A 25,180-nucleotide genomic window follows, 5' to 3' on the forward strand; every position below is an offset into this window, starting at 1 on the left:
CCCACTAAATTCCATATAAAAAAACCAGGGGTTCACAGAGAGACCTCAAGATCTTGAATGCGAAAGATACTGCAATAGCAGCCAGCCCTGTGACTATAAAAGATAAGCAGGTCTAATGGAAGCCAGAGCTTTCCACCACACCAGTACAAAATGGGCTCACTGAACAAATATTAACTGAGTCTAAGCTGTGATCATCTCCCACCTGGACTACTGCAAAGGTGTCCCTACCAGTCCCTTGCTTCCCTATTCTCCATAATGTGGCCAGGTAGATTCTTTTAAAATACAAGTCTATTCGTGTCCTTGTCCTATAATGCCTTGCCACCACAACTGGAATAAAGTCCAAAATCTTTATCGTTGGCCCACAATGTCTGACCTGATTCACCATCTACACTTTGCCCACTAACCTGCAGCTCACTTCAGCCACATGGGCGCCTAGCTGTTCCAGAAGTATGCCTCAAGGACTCTGCATTTGCTCTGCTCCTGTCTGGACCACTCTTCCCCTTAACACCCGCACGGCATTCTCCCTCACGTGATTCTGGTCTTTGCTCCAATGTCACCTCATTAGAGGCCTTTTCCAGTCACCCTATCTCAAATACCACCTCCTCCCCACTATCTCCAACATCATCTATCCCTTTACACTGCTTATTTTTTTCCATTTCCCTCATCACTACCTGATTTTACATGTTTATTTGAATCCTGCCTGCCTTCCCTGGTCAGAGAGCATCAGGGTCCCGTGCTCCCTGCAGCATACCCAGGGTTTACCACAGAGCCTGGCACATAGGAGGTTACTCAGTAAATATAAGTTGAATGAATGAATGAATTTTAAATAAACACTTTCTATGTGCTAGACACTGAATCACACTGGGATGTAAAGATGAATAATGAATAAGATCTAGCCTTTCCCCTTGAAGAATCTAAAACCTGGCACTGAAGAAGACGGTATAAAACTACAGTCATGCATTGCTTAATGTCCACAATACGCTCTGTGAAATAGGATGCTACGTGATTTGAACCCTATGTGAACTTCATATTATTTGTGAATGAGTTCCATTCCTAAATCTGTCTTTAAGTTGAATTTATACGTAAGTCAGAACAGTTAGGAACTGTTAGTATCTAATGTCAGTTAGTCAAATGATTTTCTTACTATTGAATATATATAGTGTACCTTTCTGTACATAAAAACCATTAAAGAAATACTTCCATATACACCAAAACATCTTTAACATAATATAGTAACAATAATAATATTATGATGTACATCACAACGTAGCGCCCATTTATTATTACGAACCACTGTACCTTGATTTTTAATATAATAGGCTTTACAGGGGTTGGTCTGTAACTGTGGGTTGTACCCAGGGGCTCTACTATAACCTTATGGGACCATGGAAGTATATGTGGTCAGCCGTTGCCTGAACGGGATGTTAAGCGAAGCATGACTGTAACAGAATGAAATGTGATGAGCTCGCTGTGTTTAGGGAACCTATGGAGTGGAGTGGCTAGAGATGAGGAAGGACACACTGGAGTCGGATTATGAAGGACCTTGAGCTTCATGATAAGGAGCTGGGCCTCCACTGGAGCTTCCACTATGCTGTGCTAAAAAGTAGGAATGGAAAAGAAGATGGATCTGAAATTAGAACTGATAGAAAAGAATTGACAGAACTTAGTGACAATCTGGGGGGGGGGGAACAAAAAACGGAGGAGTTCGCCTACAATTTAGAAAATGCCACTGGCCAGATAGGAGGAAGAATAAGATGGAAGAAAAAGAAAATAAATCTGGTTTTATACAAGTTGAAGCTGAGGTCCTATGATCACCATACTAAGTCATAATGATTTCTGAGGTGACTAGAAAACCCTTGGACATTCTGTAATCCTGCTCCTCAGCTGCCTTCTTTGTCAGAGTTTACAATGTCTTAACTGAGCTAAGCCACATGTATCACACATAGATGCCACCGTGTTAGCCATGATTTAGCCATGCAAGAAAATTTTTTAAGCCTTCAGGCTTTATCAAATCTGTAAGTTTAACATATTCTTTATCATGCTTTCTTAAAACATGGGATACCTGTTTTGCAGTGAAGTCTGACACAAATGCAGAGATTTCCCAGGAATTTTTCCTAGTCAGTAGCTTGAAAGTCCAATTCTAAATGGGGAGACAACATTATTTACAATTTTAAAAATCAAAAAGTTCTCAAGGACAGGCATTACTGTTGCTTTCCACTTCTCAATGTCATGGTCATCCCATGTGGATACATGTATATATGTGTACATATATACATACTGACATGAGGGGATGATGTCAAGAATGAAAGACAAAAAAAAAAAATTTTTTTTTAAGTGTGAAAAGACGTAACATGCTTAACAATTAAGAACTGCACAGAACATAAGGATAGATCCAAATGCCACAATGTCACAAACTCAGCATCAAGGTTTTCTAGCATCTCAAACATCTGGCTGAAGGGTTTGCTGTTGGAGGGTTTTGGCCCAATTCCTTTGATCTCATTTCTCAATTAATGAATCATCCTTTATGCTTCAGCCTCTGATTAGTCTCTAAAAAGCAGAAGATGTAGGGACAAGAATAGGCTGATTTTTTCCCCCCAAAGACTCTAGGACTATTGAGATCAAAGTAATATGCCCCCCTTTGGGAATTATTGTCCAAAAAGGCTTAATTCAGAGGAGTTGTGTTAAGACATGCTCCCGAGTGGCAAATATCCTGAAGAAGGTTGGGGAGAGAAGTCAAGACTCAGAGGAGCCAAGCACAAAAAGAATGACAAGCTAACTCTCCATCAAAGAGAATATCCCATAACCAGAGGTATCCATTTTTTCAAAGATGCTGGATAAATAAAACTGCTATACCACAAAAGCCAGCTAACTAGAAACAAGGGGTCTCTCTGATACTATAAAACATTTCAATCTTCTTTATGAGAAGCAGAGAAAGGTAATTCATAAATACCCACTGCTTGACAATGTGTCATTCTATGTTCCTTTCCATCTCTTACATGTTTGGTCTGCCACATACACTGAAGAGGGGTAACAAGGAGGGAGGTGTGAAATCGGGAATGTGCCCCAGCAGAAGGATGGGCAGGGAGAATGCTTAGGATTATCATGGCAAGAGTTGGCTTCCATTTCCCATGTCCCTATCTCACTCAGGTGGAACCAGGAGAGGACTTTAAAGAATCTTTAGTTGGATATATTCTGGACAAAAGCACTGAAGCTAATAAAATTCAAACATAAATGGCCCATTCAATAATGGCAGGCTCAAAACATTGTTTCACAGGCCAACAGAAACCATACAGATTCAGAGGGCCTTATTTTATCCACAAGAAAAACGAGGTTCCTGAGATCCAGGATCCACCCAAATCACCCACCATGTCAGGACATGGCCAGAGCCAGAACTCAGGTTGGCTGCAACCTAGCACGGGGTTAATTTTTATCTAAGGCGCGAATCAGCTGGTTTATAGCTCTTCAACAATTTAAGCACATAAATGATTTTAACTACCAATAAAACAAGAAATTAGAAAGCATAAAGGGAAACAGATTTGAGGATAATTCCTTACTAGGAAAAACATAAAAAGTAATACATTTTACGGAAATTAGTCCAATGATTAGGATACTTCCTTAGAACAGGAATAAAATTACTTATAAATAAAGTCACAGTTCTCTGAGAGTTTGAACTCGTATATGGTATGGCTTACTTAAAACTACATTCTAGGGCAATAAATTATTTGCTTGCATGTAAGAATTTTGATGAAAAACCAGGAAACAAACTCACATAAACAAAACAACCAAACATCAGAAAAATCCCAGGAAGCACAATTTCAGTTGACCTTGCTTGTATAAACGAAAACCACTGGCATCTTTTTTCAGTGGGCTTTTAGGAATAAAAGATTATATAGGGCCATTAAAAACTGAAAAGCAGGCCTGAAGTGTGGCACCCAAAAGAATGTTTAATAAATCCTGAGCATTTTGTATCTCTAAAGCCTATTCCTAAGTAGGTAGCCTATTAAAATGAAAGCAAACAAAAACAATCTTCCACCAAAACATATGCAGCCCAAACTATCCTTTCTATTTCAAATTTGCCCTAAACTCTAGGGCTGCTAAATTAGCTCCAAAATAAACACCAGCCACTTAAACAACTTCCTTTTCATAAATTACGATACTCTTTCCCTGGTAAAAACTCAGAAACTGCTTTAATTTTCATTTGCAGATTTATAGCATCAAAAAACAAACTCCTAATAAAACATAAAAAAATACCAGGTAAAAACTCATCATTTCTGTCCGAGAATGTTCAGCATAAACTCTCAGCCTGCATTTTGTTTTCTTGATTTAAGACTTACAAAAAAATTATTAATTTTTTTTTATTAATATTCAGCCACACAGTCGGTCATGTAACACAGTCTACCAGACAGAAATTTAATTCCTTGACAAGCTAATTTCCAACCCTAATGTATGGAAGTTATAAAGATGTTCTGCTAACGGGAAAATTAAACACCCAATGGCCAGGACCATGTAGGTAGGTAGTTTGCTACAGGCAACCCAGGCAAACAGCCAGTCTGCGAAAGCGGTGTAGAATGTAGAGCTGGGTACATCAAGCCACTCTGAGTCCGCATGAAACTAGCAGGACGTGCCTATTTAAAACCTTGAGAAACTTGAATGGAACAGTCACATAAATAATGCTTTAAATGCCACATATTCTAGTTGAAAACACACGCAGGTTAATCTGCATTCCAGCTATCTGAAGAAAATCATACCCTAAGGGCATCATTTTTCCAAGAACCCAACCCACTCTGGAACAGCTGTTCTGAATTCTATGTATGAAACATCTTTAAACAGGTTTTGCTAAAGTTCCGATGTCTGACTGTGTGGGAAGAAGCTATACAGCCGTTCACAGTGCTTTCGGACAACTGTTAACTCTTTATTTGATGAGTTAATAGTACTGAGACTGGAAGGTTCAACAGCCTGTACTCTTTGAAGGTGTCTGAGAGTTCCCTTTCCTGTTAAGTGAAAATAGAAGAACATTAACTCTGATGATCCTGTCTCTCGCTCTGTATGAATCCTGTACCAAGGGGCAACAAACAGTGTTCTCTCAAAGCTACCAGAGCTTTAGTTAGTTCAGCAGGTTACGTGGTTTAAGAAAAAAGAAAGAAAGAAAGATATGGTTTGATTCCTACTGCTTGACAAATTTCATTTCCAAATAAAAATTAGACATCTGCAGCTCAAATCCCTAGTAGCTGAATCTGAGAGTTTTTGCTTGACTTACTTGTATTTTAAGAGCAGCCACTGAATTAACCAGAGTCCTACAAGGATCATGCCATTAATTTCACAAATAGAAAAGGCCCACTGCACCCGGTTAAAATGGTCAAAAAACGTGTCCGGTAGTGGAGGCTGCACCTCCTTAGGAGGCACTCGTTCATGGACGACCGAGATCATCACTGTGGTGAGAACAAAACAGGAAAGTGCATAAAGAAAGGCCAGAAAAGTCTTGCCCCACTCCATGGGGTACTGGGAGCGCTCTGGTTCTGGCATGGGGATCTTGATCATCTCCTTCCTGTACCCATTTGGCATCCCGTTGGGTTTGACTTTGATGTTGAAGCTGCTGTCAGGGGTGGGGACGTCTGTGCCAATGCTGAGGTGACCGTTGGCGTGGCCATTCTTGTGTGCTTCCAAGTGGTGCTCCATTTTCAGGGTCTCTATCATGTCCAAGAGCCGCTGCCCGCTGTCGGAGGAGACTCGGCACAGGGGGGTTTTTTTGAAATCCTCTCGGGTCAGGTTGATCAAGTCCCGGCCTGTGAAATGTTCCAGGGGCTCACAGTATTCTGGCATAGCATTCTCCAACAGCCAGTCGGCCACCTTCTTGGGTGACCAATAAACCACTTCCTTCATTGTACTGGCAGACAGCATGTGGTCCCCAGCTTGCTCACGGAGGTCAGCAGTCACTGTTCCTACAGGGCAGAACACTGTCCCTCCTGGGCTTGTTCATCCTGTCAGGCCTGGTGAGCAGAGACTTGTTTGGCAAGATGGTCAGGGTAGTTTTGAAACACTTCATGTAGCTGTCCAGGGTTCCTGAGTGCCCGAGCATTAATTCACCTCATCGTTGAGTAAGATTCTTCCTTCTGTGGAGGCAAGACAAAATGTCAGGGTAAGGGAATTTCTAAATCAAATCCTCTTAAAATGCAGATCTTTTCATGAGTGAGGAAAACGGCAAATCTGCCTACTCTACCATTCTATCTGATGGAAAAATGTTAAAAATGTACACAACACACAGCAACTTAAACAGTATCATAGAAATACTGAGATTCAATATCACCTGGTCCCACATTTTTTACAAAGATCAGTGACATCCTTTTTTCAAATGTGCTTGGGACTACAAATATATGAAAGAGTTAGAAAAGCAGCTGCTTGCGTTGAAGAACAGGTAGGGTGAAGGGCAAGGGCCTGCTCTGGTAGCCTTTCTAGTCCCAGCCTCTAGGGCATGCCATGGAAGCCCGCAGTTTGAAAATCAGTGATCCAATTCAACTCTCATTTTTATAAACCAAGAAACGCAGGTCCAGAAAGGTCAAGGAACTTGTTTGTGGTTAAGTGCAGCTTACATAGAAGGGCTATTGCGAAGCCCTTGAATCCTAGTTCAGTGTGTTTATTTATTAAAATACTTAACCAGCTATGTGGCAATAACCAAAATGAACATCTGTAGGTGAGAGTCAAAAATGAGAATTCAAAATTTTATCAATTTATGTATGTATAAATACATGCATATATAATGTATACACATATGTATATTATAATTATAGCCATGATGAATGAATATAACAATACATAGCATTACTGGAATGAAATACATCAAATATTAACTGAAGTTATAGCTGATGTGACTGAGGGTATTCCCTACTTTTCTCCTACCTACTTTTCTTTTAAGGAGCCCTGGTGCTGCAATGGTTAAGCGCTCGGCTGCTAACCGAAAGGTCTGCGGTTCAAACCCACCAGCTGCTCTGTAGGAGAAAGATGTGGTAGTCTGTGTCTGTAAAGACTACAGCCTTGGAAACCTTACGGGACAGTTCTACTCTAACTTATAGGGTTGTTAGGAGCCAGAATCGACTGGATGGCAAGGGGTCTTCAGGTTTATTTTTCTTTCATATGGATGTACTACTTTTATAATCATTTAAAACAAAAAACAAAAGTTAAAAATAAATGACTTAACTCTGTAACAAGGCATCATGGTTAATCAAAGCATGGCCTTTGGCTTAAGACAGGCCAGTTTGATTTGAGCATCTTCCATACATAACTCATGTGAGCTTTAGCTTATTCATCTGTTAAAACAGGGATAATCAAGTATCTACTTTACAGCACTGTTATCACAATTTTACTAAGAAACTAAATGGAAAGCTGATGAAACATAATCTAACTAAAAAAAACAGTGATTTTCAAAAAGGATCTGTTGGTTCCCACATCCTTTTTTTCTTTTTTCAAATTTCCTATCATATTCAATAGCCACTATCCATTATATCTCACTATGAGAAAACCCTGTCTACTAGTAGGCTAATCTTTTCTCAAATAATGAAGGTTGTAAATAACTTGCCCAGATTTGGAGGTTTTAAGAGCTGGAAATTACTGATGACAGTGTTACCCTAAGTGTGTTTTGTAGAACAATAATCCAATAAAATGTTCCATGTCTTTTTTGTTTTTAAGTATACTGTGGCCAAATAAGTCTAGGAACCGTATAATGTCACCTTTCTTAGGGGCACCAGTACACATTAGCATGTTAAAATCTCCAGGAAAACTTCCAGTGAAGAAACTATTTACCAGGATTTCTCAAATTGACTTTATCAAGGCTGTCCTCCTCCCTGTCCCTTCTTCCCCTGTAACTTGTATTAACACCCTATGGAACACACCGAAAGCACTGACCTAAAGGATCAAGAGTCCTACAGCTGGCAGCTGGCACAAACAAAATATGAGTCAGGGTCTTCTGATTTTAAAATCCAAACTCATCTCTGCTGAAGCCCAAAACCTGACTCTGGAATGCAGATTGGCAATATGTTTAGTCTTAATTTCCCAGTCCAAATAACCACCCAAATGGCAGTAAAGCTTAAAAGATATTCCAGACCCTGCAAAACAGAGTTGGGCATTCCCTCTTCTGAGCATCTGCAGAACTGAGCACCTTCCTCACCACACTCCGTTGTTGAGTGTCAGTCTACTAGACTCTCCCAGAAGCCTGGGAGCGCCCGTGCATCTTTCATGCCTGGCGTTCAGAAGGCACCCAATCATATCTCCTCCATTTCTCAGAAAAAGTTCCTTAGACCTAGGCAATATGTAGATGGGTTAATGGAAAACAAACCTACTGCAAATACCTGGATACTGAAAACAGCTTTTAAAACAATTTGGATGGTCAAGGAGAATAAGGAGGACATTCTCTAGAGAGAAATATAACACCTAAGTGAATCTCTGACCACTTAAAAACCACTGCAGAGAAACTTCAATTGCCACTAGTACTGACTGAAGAGTGATGAGAAGACAAGCCCCAAATGGGAGTCCTGGCACGAAAGGGGATCTCGTGGCATCACTCCTGAGGCCTCTCCTCTAATACTCCTCAGTACACTTAGGACAACAGCCAAGGGAACCCGCAGCACCTTGAAGCAGCTAGGAGAACTCTATAGAAAAATTCTCAGTGGGATACTCAGCTTCAGGGGAAATGAACAAAGAACAAGCTTTTCACATTCCGTTCTTCCTTCTTCCCCTATCCAATGCAGCAAGTCCAGTTTGCAGAGACCTGCACTGCCTGTCAGGAGGAGAAACCACCTCAGAACCACAGAGATCTGACCAAAGCTAAGGTGCTATTTCACTTCTCTCTGATGGGAGGAAAAGTCCAATAACGTCCTCTTAAGAGACAATATGAAACGGAAGGAATAAAAAAAGAGACAATATAAAAAGCCCATTGTTGTTGATTTGATTCTGACTCATAATGACTCCAAGGGCAGGGTAGAACTGCCCCATATTTTCCAAGGAGCGGCTGGTGGATTTGAACTGCCGAACATTTGGTCAGCAGGTGAGCTCTTAACCACTGTGTCACTAGGGCTCCTGCGCCACCAGGACTTCATATATTGGACCATCAAATATTGATGGCTCTTTGGGAAGCCACTTAACATCTAATTTTCCCATATTTGGAAAAGAAACACACTTTTCTCAAATTTAAAGCCCTGCATTCCCCACCCTGCACACTCTCACATGCATCTTTCTGTAGATATTTAGCAGCTACCAGAGTTGTCCTCAGTACACAAGACAACAGAGAGCGTGCCTGTGAAGTCTAACCTCTGCCCAAGCCTGTGTATCTTTTGCTATAAAACAGATTTGTAGAGAGATTAATAGGAGCTTCGCTGCTAACCAAAAGATCAGCGGTTCGAACCCACCAGCTGCTCCACAGGAAAGATTTGGCAGTCTGCTTCTGTAAAGATTACAGCCTTGGAAACCCTATGGGTCAGTTATGCCCTGTCCTACAGGGTCGCTATGAGTAACAGTAACAGGGGTGAGATAAAAGGATGTGGCCTCTAATCTCACTTTATCCCATTCTCCCCCCTCTTACTGACCCCGGCTTCCTTCTATTCCTTTTTCCCTAAATTTTATTATTGTTGAAAATGTACACAGCAAAACATACACCAATTCAACAGTTTCTACATGTACAATTCAGTGACATTGATTATAGTCTTCAAGTTATGCAACCGTTTCACACTCCTCTTCTGAGTTGTTCCTCCCTCATTAACATAAACTCACTGCCCCCTAAGGTTCCTATATAATCTTTCGAGTTGCTGTTGTCACTCTGATCCCATATTGATAGTTCTTAAAAGAGCATAATGCTCAAGGCAGATCTTTTTTACTAGTAAAACTAAACTACTATTCCATCTTAAGATGACTTCAAGGGATATTTTGACTTAAGGTTTAAGGATTATCTCAGGACAAGAGTTTCAGGGGTTCATCCAACCTTCCATGGCTCCAGAAAGTCTAGAGTTCATGAGAATTTTAAATTCTGTTCTGCATCTCTCCGCCTTTGATCAGGACTCTTCTATGGAATCTTTGCTCAAAATGTCCAGGTATTACACAATGAACTAGGAGGTAGACGAGAAGCACTAAACATGTTATTAGGCCAATTAACTGGGATGTCCCATGAAACCAAAACCCTAAACCTCCAAATCAAGGAACCAAATCCCATGAGGTGTTTGGTTGTACATAAGCAGCCTCAGCAGCTATGCTTTTTTGTCACTGTTGTAAATGTATCACACAATTTTTGCCAGTTGAACTTTTTACAGGTGTACAACTTACTGACAGCAATTACAATAATCAACTGTATAACCTTACTCTACCCTTAACCTTAACCAGCGAGATTTTTCCATCACCGTTAACATCCCTTTTCCCCTTCCCTCCCACTAATAAACTTCGGTCTCTATACATATGCCTTTTCTTGTCTTTTCATATAAGTGAGGTCATACAATATTTGTCTTTTTGTGATTGACTTATTTCACCCAGTATAACATCTTTAGCTCCATTCATACTATAAGCACACACCAAAGCTCCCTCTCTCCTACTCACTGAGTGGTATTCCACTGTATGTATGCACCACATTTCGTTTATCCGCTCATCTGCTGATGGGCATTTAGGTCATTTCCACCTTTTGACTATTGTGAATGAACACTGGTTTACAAATCTCTGAATCTCTGGTTTCAAGTCTTTTGGGTGGATCCTTAGAAATGCAATCCCTGGGTCATACGGCAGTTCTATTTTTAGTTTTTTGAGGAACTGTCATACTGTTTTACACAATGGCTGTACCATTTTGTATTCCAACCAGCAATGGATAATGGTTCCAATGTCCCCACATCCTTGCCAATGTTTGTTATTTTCTATTTTTATTTTATTTTATTTTAGTCATCCTAATAGTGGGAGTGAGGAAACCCTGGTGGCCTCGTGGTTAAGTGCTACAGCTGCTAACCAAGAGGTCAGCAGTTCAAATCTGCCAGGCGCTCCTTGGAAACTCTATGGGGCAGTTCTACTCTGTCCTATAGGGTCGCTATGAGTAGGAATCGACTCGACAGCAGTGGGTTTGGTTTTTGGGTTTAGTGGAAGTGAAATGGTATCTCACCGTGGTTTTGATTTGCATCTCTGATGGCTAATGATGCTGAGCATCTTTTCATGTGTTTGGTGGCCATCTGAATGTCAGCCTCTTTCTATTCTTCTGGGAGCCTATACATTTGCTATTACTCCTATTTGGGAGGCTTTTCAAACGGCCCATTCTTTCTCAGCTTTCAGGCCTCAGTTCAAAGATACCTCCCTGAAGGAGGCCTCTCACCCTTCCGGGAGGAGCAGCACTAGCCCCTCAGCAAGCCCAGCTCAACAACTTCTGTGTAGAGAGGTCTCTAGATGGGGCTCTGGCTGCAAGGTGTGGCTAGAATAGAGGTCTTGAAGCTGCATTTACATGTCATGCGCATGTTGTTTGCAAATATTTTTGGAGATGGGGGAATCGGTGCAAATCTTGGGGGGGGGGTGCTAAAGCTCCCATCATCACTCGTTGGTGCCAACACTGCCCATCCCACCCAGCTATTTTCCATCACATTTTGCTGTATGTTTCCTACAAGGCCTTTACCACTCTCTGAAATTAGCTTTTGTATTAAATTTACTTCTGACTATTAAGGTCTGCTGTCTCACTGCTACGTAACTGTAAGAGAGCAGAAATCTTGCCTACCTTGTTCTCTACAGTATACTGAGCACCTTAGAGCTGTACTCTCCAACATGACAGCCATTATTAGTACACAAAGTTACCAAACCAAAATCTCACTGCCATTGAGCTAGTAGTTCAGCGCTTAACCATGTGCAACACCCAGGGGCTCTTGTGTGGCTCTTACATATTGGAGAGCATAGGCCTAGATCACAGGCCGGTTCATAGTAGGTGCTCAATAACTATTATCTGCTGCTACTGTTATAATCATCAAAATAGGGAGGCTGGCTTTTATCCCCAGTATTTTTTTCATTTAAACAAAAATTAAGGACTATTTTCTCTTTTAAACAAAAATGAAGTAGGAATTTTACAATTAAGGGATTTTATCTAGGGTATATGTAGAGAAAAACTTTACAGTTAAGTGTGTGTTTGTACGTATGTATATGTATTTTTTTTTCATCCCTGCACTGCAAATATCCAAGTATTTCCAAATGAAGGAGCACTAATCTTACAAAGGCAAGTTCATCAGGCAGTTTCTGACAGCCAGAGGAACTCTTACAAGACCACAAAGATAATTAATGGTTTCTATTAACTAACCAGGACGAAATCATTCCGTAAGATGGTCCCTGTGCTTTTCCACAACTTGGAATCCTCTATCAACTTGCTGTCAATAAGCCCAAATTCATCTCTTAGTCTTTAAGGTCCTCCTCAGTAAAGCCTTTCCTGAATTCCTACATCACTAACCTCTGTGACATACAATGTAATTTTAACAGTCTCATGTGTATGGTGTGGTAGAAAGAGCACTAGCCTTTTGAGTCCAAGAGCCTGTAGGTGAGACCCAACTCAGCTACTTGCTTTCTTGACAAAGTCCCTTAATATCTCTAAGCCTCAGTTTTCTTTGGAAAATAGGGATAACAACTACCTTACCTACCTTCACACAGGCTGCTACAGCTGTGAGGATCCAGTGAGGCAAAAGAAATTAATTACTTCAAGAAGTATGTCTTGTTTGTACGTGAGTGAGGTTTTCCTCTTTTGTTCATTTTTGTGATGTTTCACTTCCTTTCTAACAAGCAACTGGGCCCACAGTGACATTTCATAAATATTTGCTGAAGCTGCCACTTCCAAATGGCATTTTTTTTGAGGCTCAATCATTCTGACACACATGAGTAAAGACAGCCTTCCAAATCTCATGAGAAAATAAACCTTCATTTTTCAAGCAAGCTTTGAAGCTTGAAAATACAAGCATACATACTGTTCTCCTGTAGTTGATGCTGAAATTGTACAAAAGGAAAAAAGATCATTTTCTATGGATGTGAACTGGTGGAAAGCTATTCAATACTTCAAAGGCTACTACTAAAAGGTGGGGACTTACTCAGAGGCCTCAGAGCCCAGCTGTAAAAGGACAGGTGAGAAAATCACTTTCCCCTGAACTCGCATGCTCAATTTAGAATCTATTGTGGCGTTTTTGAAAAATGAAAGGAAAAGTTTTTCACATCTAGATCCAGAAGACTGGGCTAGATGTGTGCTGGGCTGCACTCAAAAAACAACAAAAACCACCACCACTATCGCCCAGAAAGGCTACCTTGAATCCACGACTGACCCATTATCGGGACAATGTAACAATGTATAGTTCAAATTACTAGGCTTATTTCTTACAACTGGAAAAGTGATAATAAAAGAGTAAACACTATACATACATAAACTTCCTGTAACAAAATACCACAGAATTTGAGAGACAGAAGAGGTGATAGAACTTTGGTTCAATCTCTTATTTTTAGAGATGAAAAAACTTAAAAAAAAAAAAAAAACATTGCCGCTAAGTCGATTCTGACTCATAGTGATCTCATAGGACAGAGTAGAAAAGCCCAGCAAAATTATGATTTGTCTAAAATCTCCCAAGAGTAGACAATTAGGCTAGACTGAAACTCTTGCCAAAAGGATCGTCTAAGAAGTCTTAAAAAAAAAAAAAAACTATGAGGCCCCCATGGGATAAAAAACATTATAAATTCTAAACTGAGCAGTGTTTTCTATCTGGCCTTCATTAAGTCAAAAACATATCTACTAAATTTAATTTGTATTGGCTCCGATTCTTAAAATAGATGTTTCAGGCTTTCATATTATAAAAGCCATCAGTGGATATGTCATGACATAGTATAAACTATTTATAATTAATTATAAAAGTCAGATCTTTAAAATCAGAAAAGTTAAGACCATTGTTCTGGTAAGAAAAAAATGTTAAACAAAATCACTAAATAAATCATCTATGAATAGTTGTTTATTCTTATGTAAAAATAATCTATTATCTTGTTAACTGGTATCATCTGGAAATAGCACAGCTTTGTGTTAACAAAAACCTACGAATGAATTACGTGCTCAATACAAGTTTTAAAGAATTAGAGTATCATAAAACATACAATATAACTATCCATGGAACGAGTGAAATTACAACTCAGCATTAGAAAACGTAAGCTCAAATGTTCACTCTGTCACATTAACTTGTACACCAACCCCAGTGCCTCAGTTTCCTGTAATGGAATAATTTATTCCATCTGCTTGTTCCAAAAGTTAAGGGCATTTATATATACCTAGCAGTGGCTTGGAAAATATAAAGCAATATACAAAAATGTAAGGAATTATGATATTAGATATGATTTATTCTTTTTTTGAAGGTTCAATGAAATTTTAAAGTGCCATAAAATTAAGAAATGAATTTTTAGATTTTTTAAAGCACAATAGGCCCAAGATTGAACAAATACAGCTGAAACGTCAACGAAGAAACTGTATGAAAGTTCCAGATATTTCTAAATGCTTATAATGACGCATGAAAGTAAGAAGCAGTGCCTGCATAACTGGCTTTGCAGAATCTGAACTAAACTTTCTGCTTCATGCATCAAATCTCTAAAAACAAAATCAAAAGTAACATGGGGTGTGCCTACAATTTCAGAGTCCCTGCACGATGCAGTTAATGTGTTCCACGGTTAACTTAAACGCCAGAGGTTCGAGTCCATCCAGAGGCACCAGGAAGAAGGGCCTCGCAATCTACTTTTTGAAAAATCAGCTACTGAAAACCCTACGGAACACAGTTCTACTCTGATACACATGGGTCACCATGAGTTGGAATCAACTTGGTAGCAGCTGGTTTGGTTTTTATGTGTGGTTTTACTTTAATAGCTTACATAACCAACTTAAGGCAAGGTCAAACTTTTGGTGGGCGTGTAACATTCAGTCCAGACTTTGTAACACAAAACTACCTATGGGCACCTTGTTAAAAAGCAATACAAATTAAGAGTTGATATTATTTATCATGAAACAGACTGCCTTTTTGAAAAAGTTTCAAATCCAGATAGAGAGCTTTATATCTACTAGAACTTCCTATAAAAGTCAATAATAACCTTAATTGACTTGTTTAAGGCAATGCACCAAAAGTGAAATACTCATGAGATGGGAGTTTAATTCTTCTTTAACTCAATTTGAATATCGCCTGAATACTCTTCAAACCAATCTTATTAACCACAGATTTGCCATTGTTGTCGTTATCTAGCATTTAAAGAGTTAACTTAAATAGAATTCATAAAATTGGAGAGACAGCACATTTTTCTGAAGACCAAAAAATGACTACACTAACAACTATACTGTTTCAGCTGAAGGGCCTACGTATTAACTTCCATCTACAGTTTTAGAAGAGTGCTTGTGGTGCCTTGACCTTAACTGTCCTTTATTTTAAATTACATGCAGCACTCACGATTCCACAGTCCAGCTCTGGTTAGGAAATAAAATCATCCGTTACGAAACGGTTCCTTGAGCTAAGTGTATATTGACCTACTTTGCTTAGGTATGGAAAGAAGGGCTTGGTGAGTGTGCATATTTGCCTTTTGGTCCACTTGGGCTGTTAGACAAGCCTTGTTTGATGACATCTTTTGGTCTCCTCCATGCCTCACTTATTTAATGATGTTTAATATTTAGACTTTATAATAACTGAAACATATTCCTTTTCAGCGGCTGTCCTCTAACTTACTCAACTGAAAGCCTCCTGTCTTAAACATGTTCCTCTCCACCTGCAAATGACCTATTCCAATGCAATACCCCTAATATATTCTAGAGGGAGACAATTTTTGGATGCAAAAATAATAGAGATGACAAAAGGACAAGAAACCAGCCATGTCAACTGAATAACCTGAGTCAAGGCTCTAGCTTTCTCTGAGTGTATAAAATATAAAACTGTTTCATCCATTTCATGGAGAGTTCTACCACCAGCAAGACCAGGTAATTCCACCTCCCACACCTGAGCCTCCATCTGAGTCATTCTGTAGCTGATGTAAATAGAAAACCAGAAATAGAAACCAGAAAACTCCAGGATCGTTTATCATGACAAAAATATTAGAAATACCTAAAAGTTCTACAGCAGGAACTGATTAAATACATTATTATACAACAAAATACTAAACCTCCACTAAAGACTGTGCAGTATTTCTATATTTATAGTGATGTATATTGACAGTTTTGTCAATAACTAGTTTACAGAAGAGTACAATATCATTTTTGTAAACATATTTGTATTACAAATATCCATAGGGAAAAAAGTCAAGAAGATACATCTTAACTGTTACCTTTGGAAAACAGTATCATGAAATAATTTTGTCTTTTTCAATATTTTATAACTTTTCTGATAAACACATATTACTGGTATGACAAGAAAAAGTTCTTTCTCTTTCAAGCATAGCGTATGGTTTTAAACATATTGGCTGCACTGTAAAATTAAAAACAGATGCTTCCTACATTAGCTTTCTTTAGAAATATGAAATGGGCATGCAGGCCTCTTTAAGTAACTGGAATCTTTGCCCTCTGTGTTTAACTAGGTTCCTCAATTCTTTATATTCCCAAAACATAATGGTCCCAGGATGTGAGCCAAACCACCAACAAAGACGAAGTTGAAATCTAAACCTAAGCACATAAAGAAATTCTGGTCGCAGATATTTCCCATCATTCTCGAGAGAAAACAATGACTAACCCTCAGAATTACAAATGTTGTATGATCTAGATGTTCTTCAGTATCAATTTACCCAGTCTACTGCAAAATGCAAAAGACCAGCTGAAAGCTCTGCCCCGTTGTCCCTATGGTAAGGAAATCTTCGCGCAGCTCTAATGACAACTAATTGCTGTAATTTTCCCGTGGGGTTTCATTCTTAATTACCAAAATATTACCAAAAACTGAAGATGATCGATCCCCTTGCATCTGATTACCTGCCTCTCTAAGTCCGAAACCAGCAGGACTAGTTTAATATTCCCCTAGTTAATCTGCAGTAGTTGGTCACGGATTCACTCTAGCAGCACTCAAGGAAGTTAGCACATAATCAATGTCTCCAAATATCACTAGCTCTCCTCTCCAGCTGATGTGCACAGTGGTGATCTCATCTGCCCTAAAAAGGCTGGGAAAGGGTAACACAGGCTCTCTAGTTACATCTCACATCACTCTGTTCCTTTCCTTTCTTCCCATTCTTCTTTTTTAAAAAAGAGCAAAAACCCTTCTGTTTTACCGCTTGCCTGGCTGGAATAAAAAGACTGCATGTACCTCTGTATCTATCATAAAAGTATATCAGGGCTGTGAAAAAAGTCACCTAGCTCAGGAAAAGGTCATGCTTTACTATCTTCTGTTTGTAAGAAGCTTCACTGCACTATTTTAAGGCGTTATCTGCAGTCTGTGGCTGGCTTACTCAAACTGCCTCAATTTACTCATCTACAAAGTAAAACTAATCCCGCATTCCTGCAGGGCTACAATTAAGGATTAGAGATCTGGCATGGATGGAATTTAGTAAACACATAGTAACTGGAACTTTTCAAGGCACCCATGGGAAGAAAATCTAGATCCTTCCTCTTTTCCTCCTTTTACTACAAAAAACTCAATAGTTGTCAGTCAGTCGAGAGACTGAGAATAGTGAGGTTGCAGTCTGGGGATAGCGACAAAGCCTTAGTCCTTCTTCATGCCTGGTCTCTCTTTCTCACACCTCCAGAACAAGCACTTAGAAAAAAAAAAAAAAGCTGCCCAGAAAAGTCATTCTGTTAGGGGTCTCAACCTCAGGTACCTCCAGGGAGCAGGCAGAAAAAGTCAGGTAAGAAGCTGGGTCACACAGAACAGGGAAAGGTGAGGACTGTGGCAAAAAGGAGAGGGCAGGGCACCCCCAATGCATCTGATGTGCAATTTTTTAATAGTAAAGCAAAACAAAACCTAACATGTAAACCGAGTCTGGACCATGGGGTTGCCACTTTGCAACTTCACTTGCTCCCTCTTCCACCGTATCCAATCAGTTACCAAATCCTGGAGATCGAAAGTTCTCTCTAATCTGCCTCCCTTTCTCTATCTCCATTTGCTTGTTTTAGTTTCTGCATCCAGACTTGCTCAGCCGCAACCCACCACCACACTGCTATCAGATGAATTTTTTTTGTATATAATCTAATCTCCTCACTTGAGATTACAGTAGCAGCTACTCACAGCTCCCAGGACTCCTTAGCTTAGCACCAAAAAAAAAAAATTTTTTTTTCAAAGCCTTCTAAAATATAGCCTATACCTTTACTTTTTTTTTTTTTTAATAATTTTTATTGGGCTTTAAGTGAAAGTTTACAAATCAAGTCAGTCTGTCATGTCACATATAAGCTTATATGCACCTTACTCCATACTCCCACTTACTCTCCCCCTAATGAGTCAGCCCACTCCCTCCTTCCACTCTCCTCTCATGACCGTTCTGCCAGTTTCTAACCCTCTCTACCCTCCTATCTCCCCTCCAGAGAGGAGATGCCAACACAGTCTCAAGTGTCCTCCTGATACAAGTAGCTCACTCTTCATCAGCATCTCTCTCCAATCCATTGTCCAGTCCCTTCCATGTCTGATGAGTTGTCTTTGGGAATGGTTCCTGTCCTGGGCCAACAGAAGGTTTGGGAACCATGACCGCTGAGATTCTTCTAGTCTCAGTCAGACCATTAAGTCTGGTCTTTTTATGAGCCTACACCTTTACCTTCCACTTTTTCCCTACAAGCACAGGGTCTGTGTTACACCCATGCTCAACTGTTCAATAGTTTCCCTCACTAATCATTCATTTTATACCTTTCAAGTTGTTCATTTTGCCTAGAATATCCTTCCCACTTTACACTTTCTTTTAGGTTTACCATCTTCGGAAAGCCTAGTCTCATTTGCCTTAGATTTCTACAGCCTGACACATAATACACCCTAAGTAGATGTCTGTTGATGCAGATGCTTCCTACACTAAACCAAAAAAAAAAAAACCTGTTGCCATCGAGTCGATCCCGACTCATAGCGACCCTATAGGACAGAGTAGAACTGCCCACAGAGTTTCCAAGGAGCACCTGGTGGATTTGAACTGCCAACCTTTTGGTCAGCAGCTTTAGCACTTAACCACTATGCCACCAGGGTTTCCACACTAGCATGAATAAATGAGAATGTAAAGGAGATGGCTTCTGGTTCCACAACATAATGGATCCAGTTAATGTTAGAGCCTTTGTTCCAAGTTGGGGCAAGGTACATAGCCTGAGGTCAAATCCAGGCAAGGAACTGGAACTAAGATCCTTGGATAAAGCAGGGATTCCTTTAAGACCAGAAAAACTGAACACACAGAATTGGCACAGTTTCATGTAGAGACCAAATTTATACTACCTGCATTGTGTGGCATTTCCAAGCCGAGAAATTAATGTAAATTAATCACATTAATAAATTAATACAAAAGAGAAGTAAACACAAAACAGATCTTTAGAGACTCTTCAACAAGCAAGGGCTCACAGGACTCCCTTGGAAAAAGTACTCTCTGCTGAGGATGAAGAGGCAACTCAAATCTCATGACGAAATGATCTACCATGTGGAGATTCAGCAGACATGACCAACAGGAAGTTTATCAAACTATGAATTTGAGAAAGTAAAAGAAGTTTGAAGCGGCTATAAGTATGCTAAAGAGATAAAGTAAAAAATTGAAACCATAATGAAAGACAGACATGATTTTTAAAAAGACACATTTAGGGAAGATACAGGAAATCCCTTGGTTCTCTATCCTTTGGCCTATATAACTCAGGAGGAAAGGGGAGAGAGAAATGAGGTCAAGGGAGGACAAAAGAAGAAGAATCAGTTAAAATATAAAGTATGTAAGCATGAAGATTTTCTCAACTCCAAAGAACTCAAGCAATCCAGCACCTATATACTCTTTTTCTATGGGGGAAAGGGAAATTTGGAGGAAAGAATAGAAAACTAAAATCAGTCAATCAAAAGATCAATCAGATTTCAGAAAAAATGCATTACTTTCCATTACCTCTTAAAACTCCTCTCAAATGACAGTAAAGTTTTTTTAGGATAAGAAAGCAAAAATAGGCGAAGAGACAACACAATTTATGAAGTGGGGAAACAGATGGACTAGTAATAACTGATGTAGATGACCTAAGAAAACAGAACCCTAAGTTAGAAAATAGGAGCCTTGGTGGCACAATGGTTAAGTGCTCGGCTGCTAACCATAAGGACAGTGGTTTGGCCCCACCAGCTGCTCTGGAGGAGAAAGATGTGGCAGTCTGCTGCCATAAAACTTACAGCCTGGGAAGCTCTATAGGGCAGTTCCACCCTGACCTATAGGGTTGCTACGAATCAGAATTCACTAGATAGCAAAGGGGAAAAATGAGAAGCAATCTGAACAGAAGCCTAAAAGGTAGCAGAAACTGGTGACAACTGTACCTTGAGGAATGAGGGGTGAAGGTGGGGATAGATATGTATAGAAGGATTAGTTGAAAGACCACTTAAGAATCTGTCTCCAGATTCTCACTTTGCACAGCTGGGCAACAGACTCTCTTCCTCCACACCAGAAGAGCTGGATGTTTATTTTCTGCCAGGGAATGGTGAGTAGAGGATACCACACGCACTGAAGAGCAAAAGTACCACACAGAAAACAAGGGATTAAGTAAAATTTGCAAATGAATGTTAAGCAGGACCTGCACCCACGCTATCTCTCATTAAAGAATCAAAAAAACCCAAACCCACTGCCTTCCAGTTGATTCTGACTCACAGTGATCCTATGACACAGGGTAGAACCGTTAGCAGCCTGACCTCATTAAAAACAAAACCAAACCTGTTGCCGTCGAGTGGATTCCGACTCAAAGCAAACCCTGTATGACAGAGTATAACTGCCCCATAGCGTTTCCAAGGAGCGCCTGGTGGATCTGAACTGCTGACCTTTTGGTTAGCAGCTATAGCACTTAACCACTATGCCACCAGGGTTTCCATTAGGAACCCAGAATACTGGGAGCCAGGATTATAACTTCCAGGTAGGTCATCAATTTTATCTTCTGGGAACCCAAACATCTTAAAAGACCTAAGAACAATGAAGAAACCCTGGTGGCGTAGTGGTTAAGTGCTACGGCTGCTAGCCAAAAAGGTCAGCAGTTCGAATCCACCAGGTTCTCCTTGGAAACTCTATGGGGCAGTTCTACTCTGCCCTATAGGGTCACTATGAGTCAGAATGGACTTGACGGCAATGGGTTTTTTTTCTAAGAACAATGATTACCTTGCACTGAAACCCATATAAACAAGCCACACTCATGCGAACAGCTTCCAAACAGCTTGTTTAGTGCCTACTCTTCAGTATAAATGGACAAAATTAGATTAATGGAAATGGAACAACCAGAACAGAAATGATAAGAATGTTCACGCATTGTGAGGAATGTAACCAACGTCTCTTCACAACTTATGTAGAAATTGTTGAATGGGAACCTAAATTACTAGGTAAATCTTCACAAAACCAATAAATATTTAAAAATGTGTATCATCTATCTACCTACCTAGCTAATCTACCTAATTTATCTACCTACCTATCCATCAATGGACATTACCATTCTAAAAACTACCAAACGTTGGAAGAAACTCTATAATAAATATGAAAGCCAGAGATCAAAATCAAAAAATAACTTGGAAGAAGCAGAAACTAAGTAGGCAAATGATGATGAGTAAAAACAAACAAACCAGGATTACATTGTCAAATAAATAAGATATTGAACAAGAGAAAAACGACATAAAAAACACCACTAAGGAATTTTAAAAAGAAAGCTCAGAGAAATCCATGGGAAATATAAAAAATCCAATAGACAACAGAAAATAAAGTAAAAAAAAAAAAAAAAACTCTCAGAAAGTACAGCAAAAAGACAGAGAGATGGAGAATAGGAAAGAGAAAAGAATATTAAATATGTAATCTAGGATGCCTGATATCTGAATTGGAGGAGCTCAAGAAAGAGCACAGAAAAGAAAAAAAAAAAATCTGGTGGAGAACATAATGAAAAAAATCACCCAAGAAAATTTCTCAGAATTAATGAATGGCCAGATTGAAAAGGGTTTATTCTGTGTCCAAGAACAACAGTTGAAAACATAAAATACTTTTCTGTATTATTATTCCACATTCACCAACTACTAGAAAGGAAAAGAGAGACCTTAAAGAGTCCTCCTGCTCACATCATGCTTTTTACCATCGTGGTTATATTTCCCTTCTTCTCATCTCAACCACAGATTCTAATCTCCATCCCTGACTTTACTTACTAGAATTTCTGTCCCTGACCAGAACAACAAGCAAAGACAGTGTTGTCTGAGGTATCCAAAAGCTGAACTTTGATTGTATTCTCAATCCCAGCCTCATCATAAGCAGTTGTTAGATACCATTGTGTCAGCTCCAACTCATGGTGACCTTACATACAACAGAATGAAAAACTGTCCAGTCCTGTGCCATCTTCATCGTCACTGGCATGTCTGTCACTTGTTGTGGCTATTGTGTCAGTCCATCTCACTAAGGATTTTCCTCATTTCGCTGACCTTCTACTTTACCAAACATTATGCCCTTTTCTAATAAGCAGTAGTGTCTCTTTAATACTATTTTAATGATGAGAAAATGTACCACATTTAGGTACACTTTAAGTACAGCAAAGGTTTTTTTCCTCAGATTTCCTAAAGCAGTTAAAAATGTCCTAAAAGGTTTGTTATTTCAGTTTCTAAACTATTACTGTCCCAGAACACTTCTGCTATCTAGAAGTAGTTAAACATTTCTGGTCAGACACATGCTGATGACGTTTACTCTGAAACATGGTCACTTTGAATAATCTATGGACTTTGGAAGAAGACTGGGGTTCCTCATCACCATGTATAACAAAGATTAAAAAAAAATTAATGTAAAGCATATCTTCAATTTTTAAAATTGGAAACTGCCTAATGTTAAAAATTTATAGTAGGTTGAAAGAACACTATTTCTCAGTGTTCTTTTAAGATAACAAAATCTTATCAATCCTGAAAAAAAAAAAATATAGTCCCTCGAGGATTAGAAATACCCTTTAGCTGGGTAACCAATGTTTTTCCATTTCAGTGAGAAAAAGTTTACTAAATCCTTTCTAAAGCCACACTTATAAAAATAAGCTTAACTTACCGAGGTAAAAGGAAACCTAAATTTAAGGAACTAACTTTGGGGACTAACACCACATTCAGAGTTAGCAACAGTTCAAAGGCCCAGATAGATGAAATTAAGTTCAAGTCTATCTCCCAAAATAAATCTGTAATACTTACTTCAATAACCAGAAAAGTACAAATTAATTTCAGATCACAGAGCATTTAAAGGGGTATATTCTATATTGATGGCACTTAAATATGCATTCCTTGGACAGAAACATGTCACCACGTTTCAGTTCTTTTCCCATAAATGGCTCCTCATCCTTCCTTCCCTAGGCTGATCCTCCTCGTCTCCTGGAGATAAACAGAACCAGTGATTTTAAGAAAAACTAGTATATGCCTCTTTTACCTTTATTTCTGCACCCCAAAACAGCACCCAACCAAAAAACTGTTGCTGTCGAGTAGATCTGGACTAATAGTGACCCTACAGGACACAGCAGAACTGCCCCACAGGTTTTCCAAGGAGCGGCTGGTGGATTTGAACTGCTGACTTTTTGGTTAGCAGCCGAGCTATTAACCACTACACCACCAGGCCTCCTTAAAGCGGGGGGGGGGGGGGGGGGAGGCACAGTAAGTATTTTTTTCTGACCACAATTATGACGATTTTTAAAAATGAAGATCCATCAGTACACCAATTTCTCTCCAGGCACTGTTAGCCGTTCTTTCATTCTAACTTGGATCTGACAACTTCCCAAAGTTCCTGGGCCCATCTTTTTATTTTTTTGTTGTTGAGATTATACACAGCAGAACATATGCCAATTCAACAGCTTCTACATGTACAATTTAGTAACACTCATTGATTACATTCTTCAAATTGCGCACCATTCTCATCTCCTTTTTCCAAATTGTTCCTCCTCCATTAACGTAAACTCACTGCCCTCTAAGTTTCCTACCTAATCTTTTGAGTTGCTGTTGTCGGTTTGATCCCATATAGACAGTTCTTAAAAGAGCACGATGCTCAAGGCAGACATTTTTTACTAAGCTAAATTACCATTTTGTTTAAAGACTTCAGGCGACATTTTTAGTTTTAGTTTTGGGGATTCATCCAGCCTCAATGGCTCCAGCAAGTCTGGATTCCACTTGGGCCCATCTTCACAGAGCTTCTTTATCAAATGATTGACAGTTAATAGCACCGTATCTCAGCTGCCTAGAAGGGATGACCCTTATCCATCAAGACAGTCTACACTGGAGCAAGGACTCAGGTTGCAAAGTGACTAGAGATCTAGCTTAGAACTAAGGTAAAACACCACGGGGCGGGGAGGGGCGGGGTGCAGCACAGAGTTTATGAAATTACATACTCATGCCAGCAGTTTTCAAGCTATAAAGATCCTGGAAATTTCCAAAACAGGTCCTGGGACAACAGGACACAACTAAGTGATAGAACTGCAAGAACTAGAACCCTTGTTTTCTGATGATTCATCAACCTACGCTCTTTCCACTATACTCAGTGTGACTCTGCTGTGCTCTACAATTATCAAGACGGCCATTTTCCATAGTTTTCATGCAAACATACTGCATATCTGCACTCTCCTGCTATCTCACCTAAGGAAGACCATGTCTAGGACATAGGACTTCAAAGAAGTAAAAAGCCTATAATTAAAGAACACAGAGTTTATGGCTGCTAACCAAATGGTCGGCAGTTCGAATCCCCTAGGCGCTCCTTAGAAACTCTATGGGGCAGTTCTACTCTTTCCTATAGGGTTGCTATGAGTCAGAATCGACTCGATGGCACTGGGTTTGGTTTTGGCTTATTCTCTGGCTTCCAGAACTATAACTTAATGCAACAAAATTAGAAACTGCAAGTAATCAAAAGTGACAGTTGAATTGTAAAGAAATTATATAAAATTACGAAAGTAGTAAAATTAGTTAACAAAAGGCATGATAAAACAATAAAAAATAGGCACAAGATCTGAACAATCATAGCTAAGACCATCAGCATTAGGTCAAAAAAATTCTTTAAAGTCTTGAATATCACTGTGTTATGTTATACTAAAATATCTACAGTTCAAAATGAGTCTCATAAAATGTTC

At 39.4% G+C, this 25,180-nt stretch overlaps 1 protein-coding gene across 15 annotated transcripts in view; it reads right to left on the reverse strand.

Moving 5' to 3' along the window:
• SGMS1 (sphingomyelin synthase 1) overlaps window positions 1-25,180 on the reverse strand; it is a 344,794-nt gene that overhangs the window by 33,341 nt on the left and 286,273 nt on the right. For all 15 annotated transcript variants that reach the window (XM_049855377.1, XM_049855380.1, XM_049855384.1 and 12 more), the window contains one exon: window positions 5,258-6,110. In XM_049855377.1, the coding sequence (XP_049711334.1) occupies window positions 5,258-5,898 (641 nt within the window). In that variant the 5' untranslated portion in view covers window positions 5,899-6,110. The remainder of the gene's footprint in view (window positions 1-5,257; window positions 6,111-25,180) is intronic.

The sequence above is a fragment of the Elephas maximus genome, chromosome 16, assembly GCF_024166365.1.
Source record: "Elephas maximus indicus isolate mEleMax1 chromosome 16, mEleMax1 primary haplotype, whole genome shotgun sequence".
Classification (NCBI taxonomy): Eukaryota; Metazoa; Chordata; class Mammalia; order Proboscidea; family Elephantidae; genus Elephas; species Elephas maximus.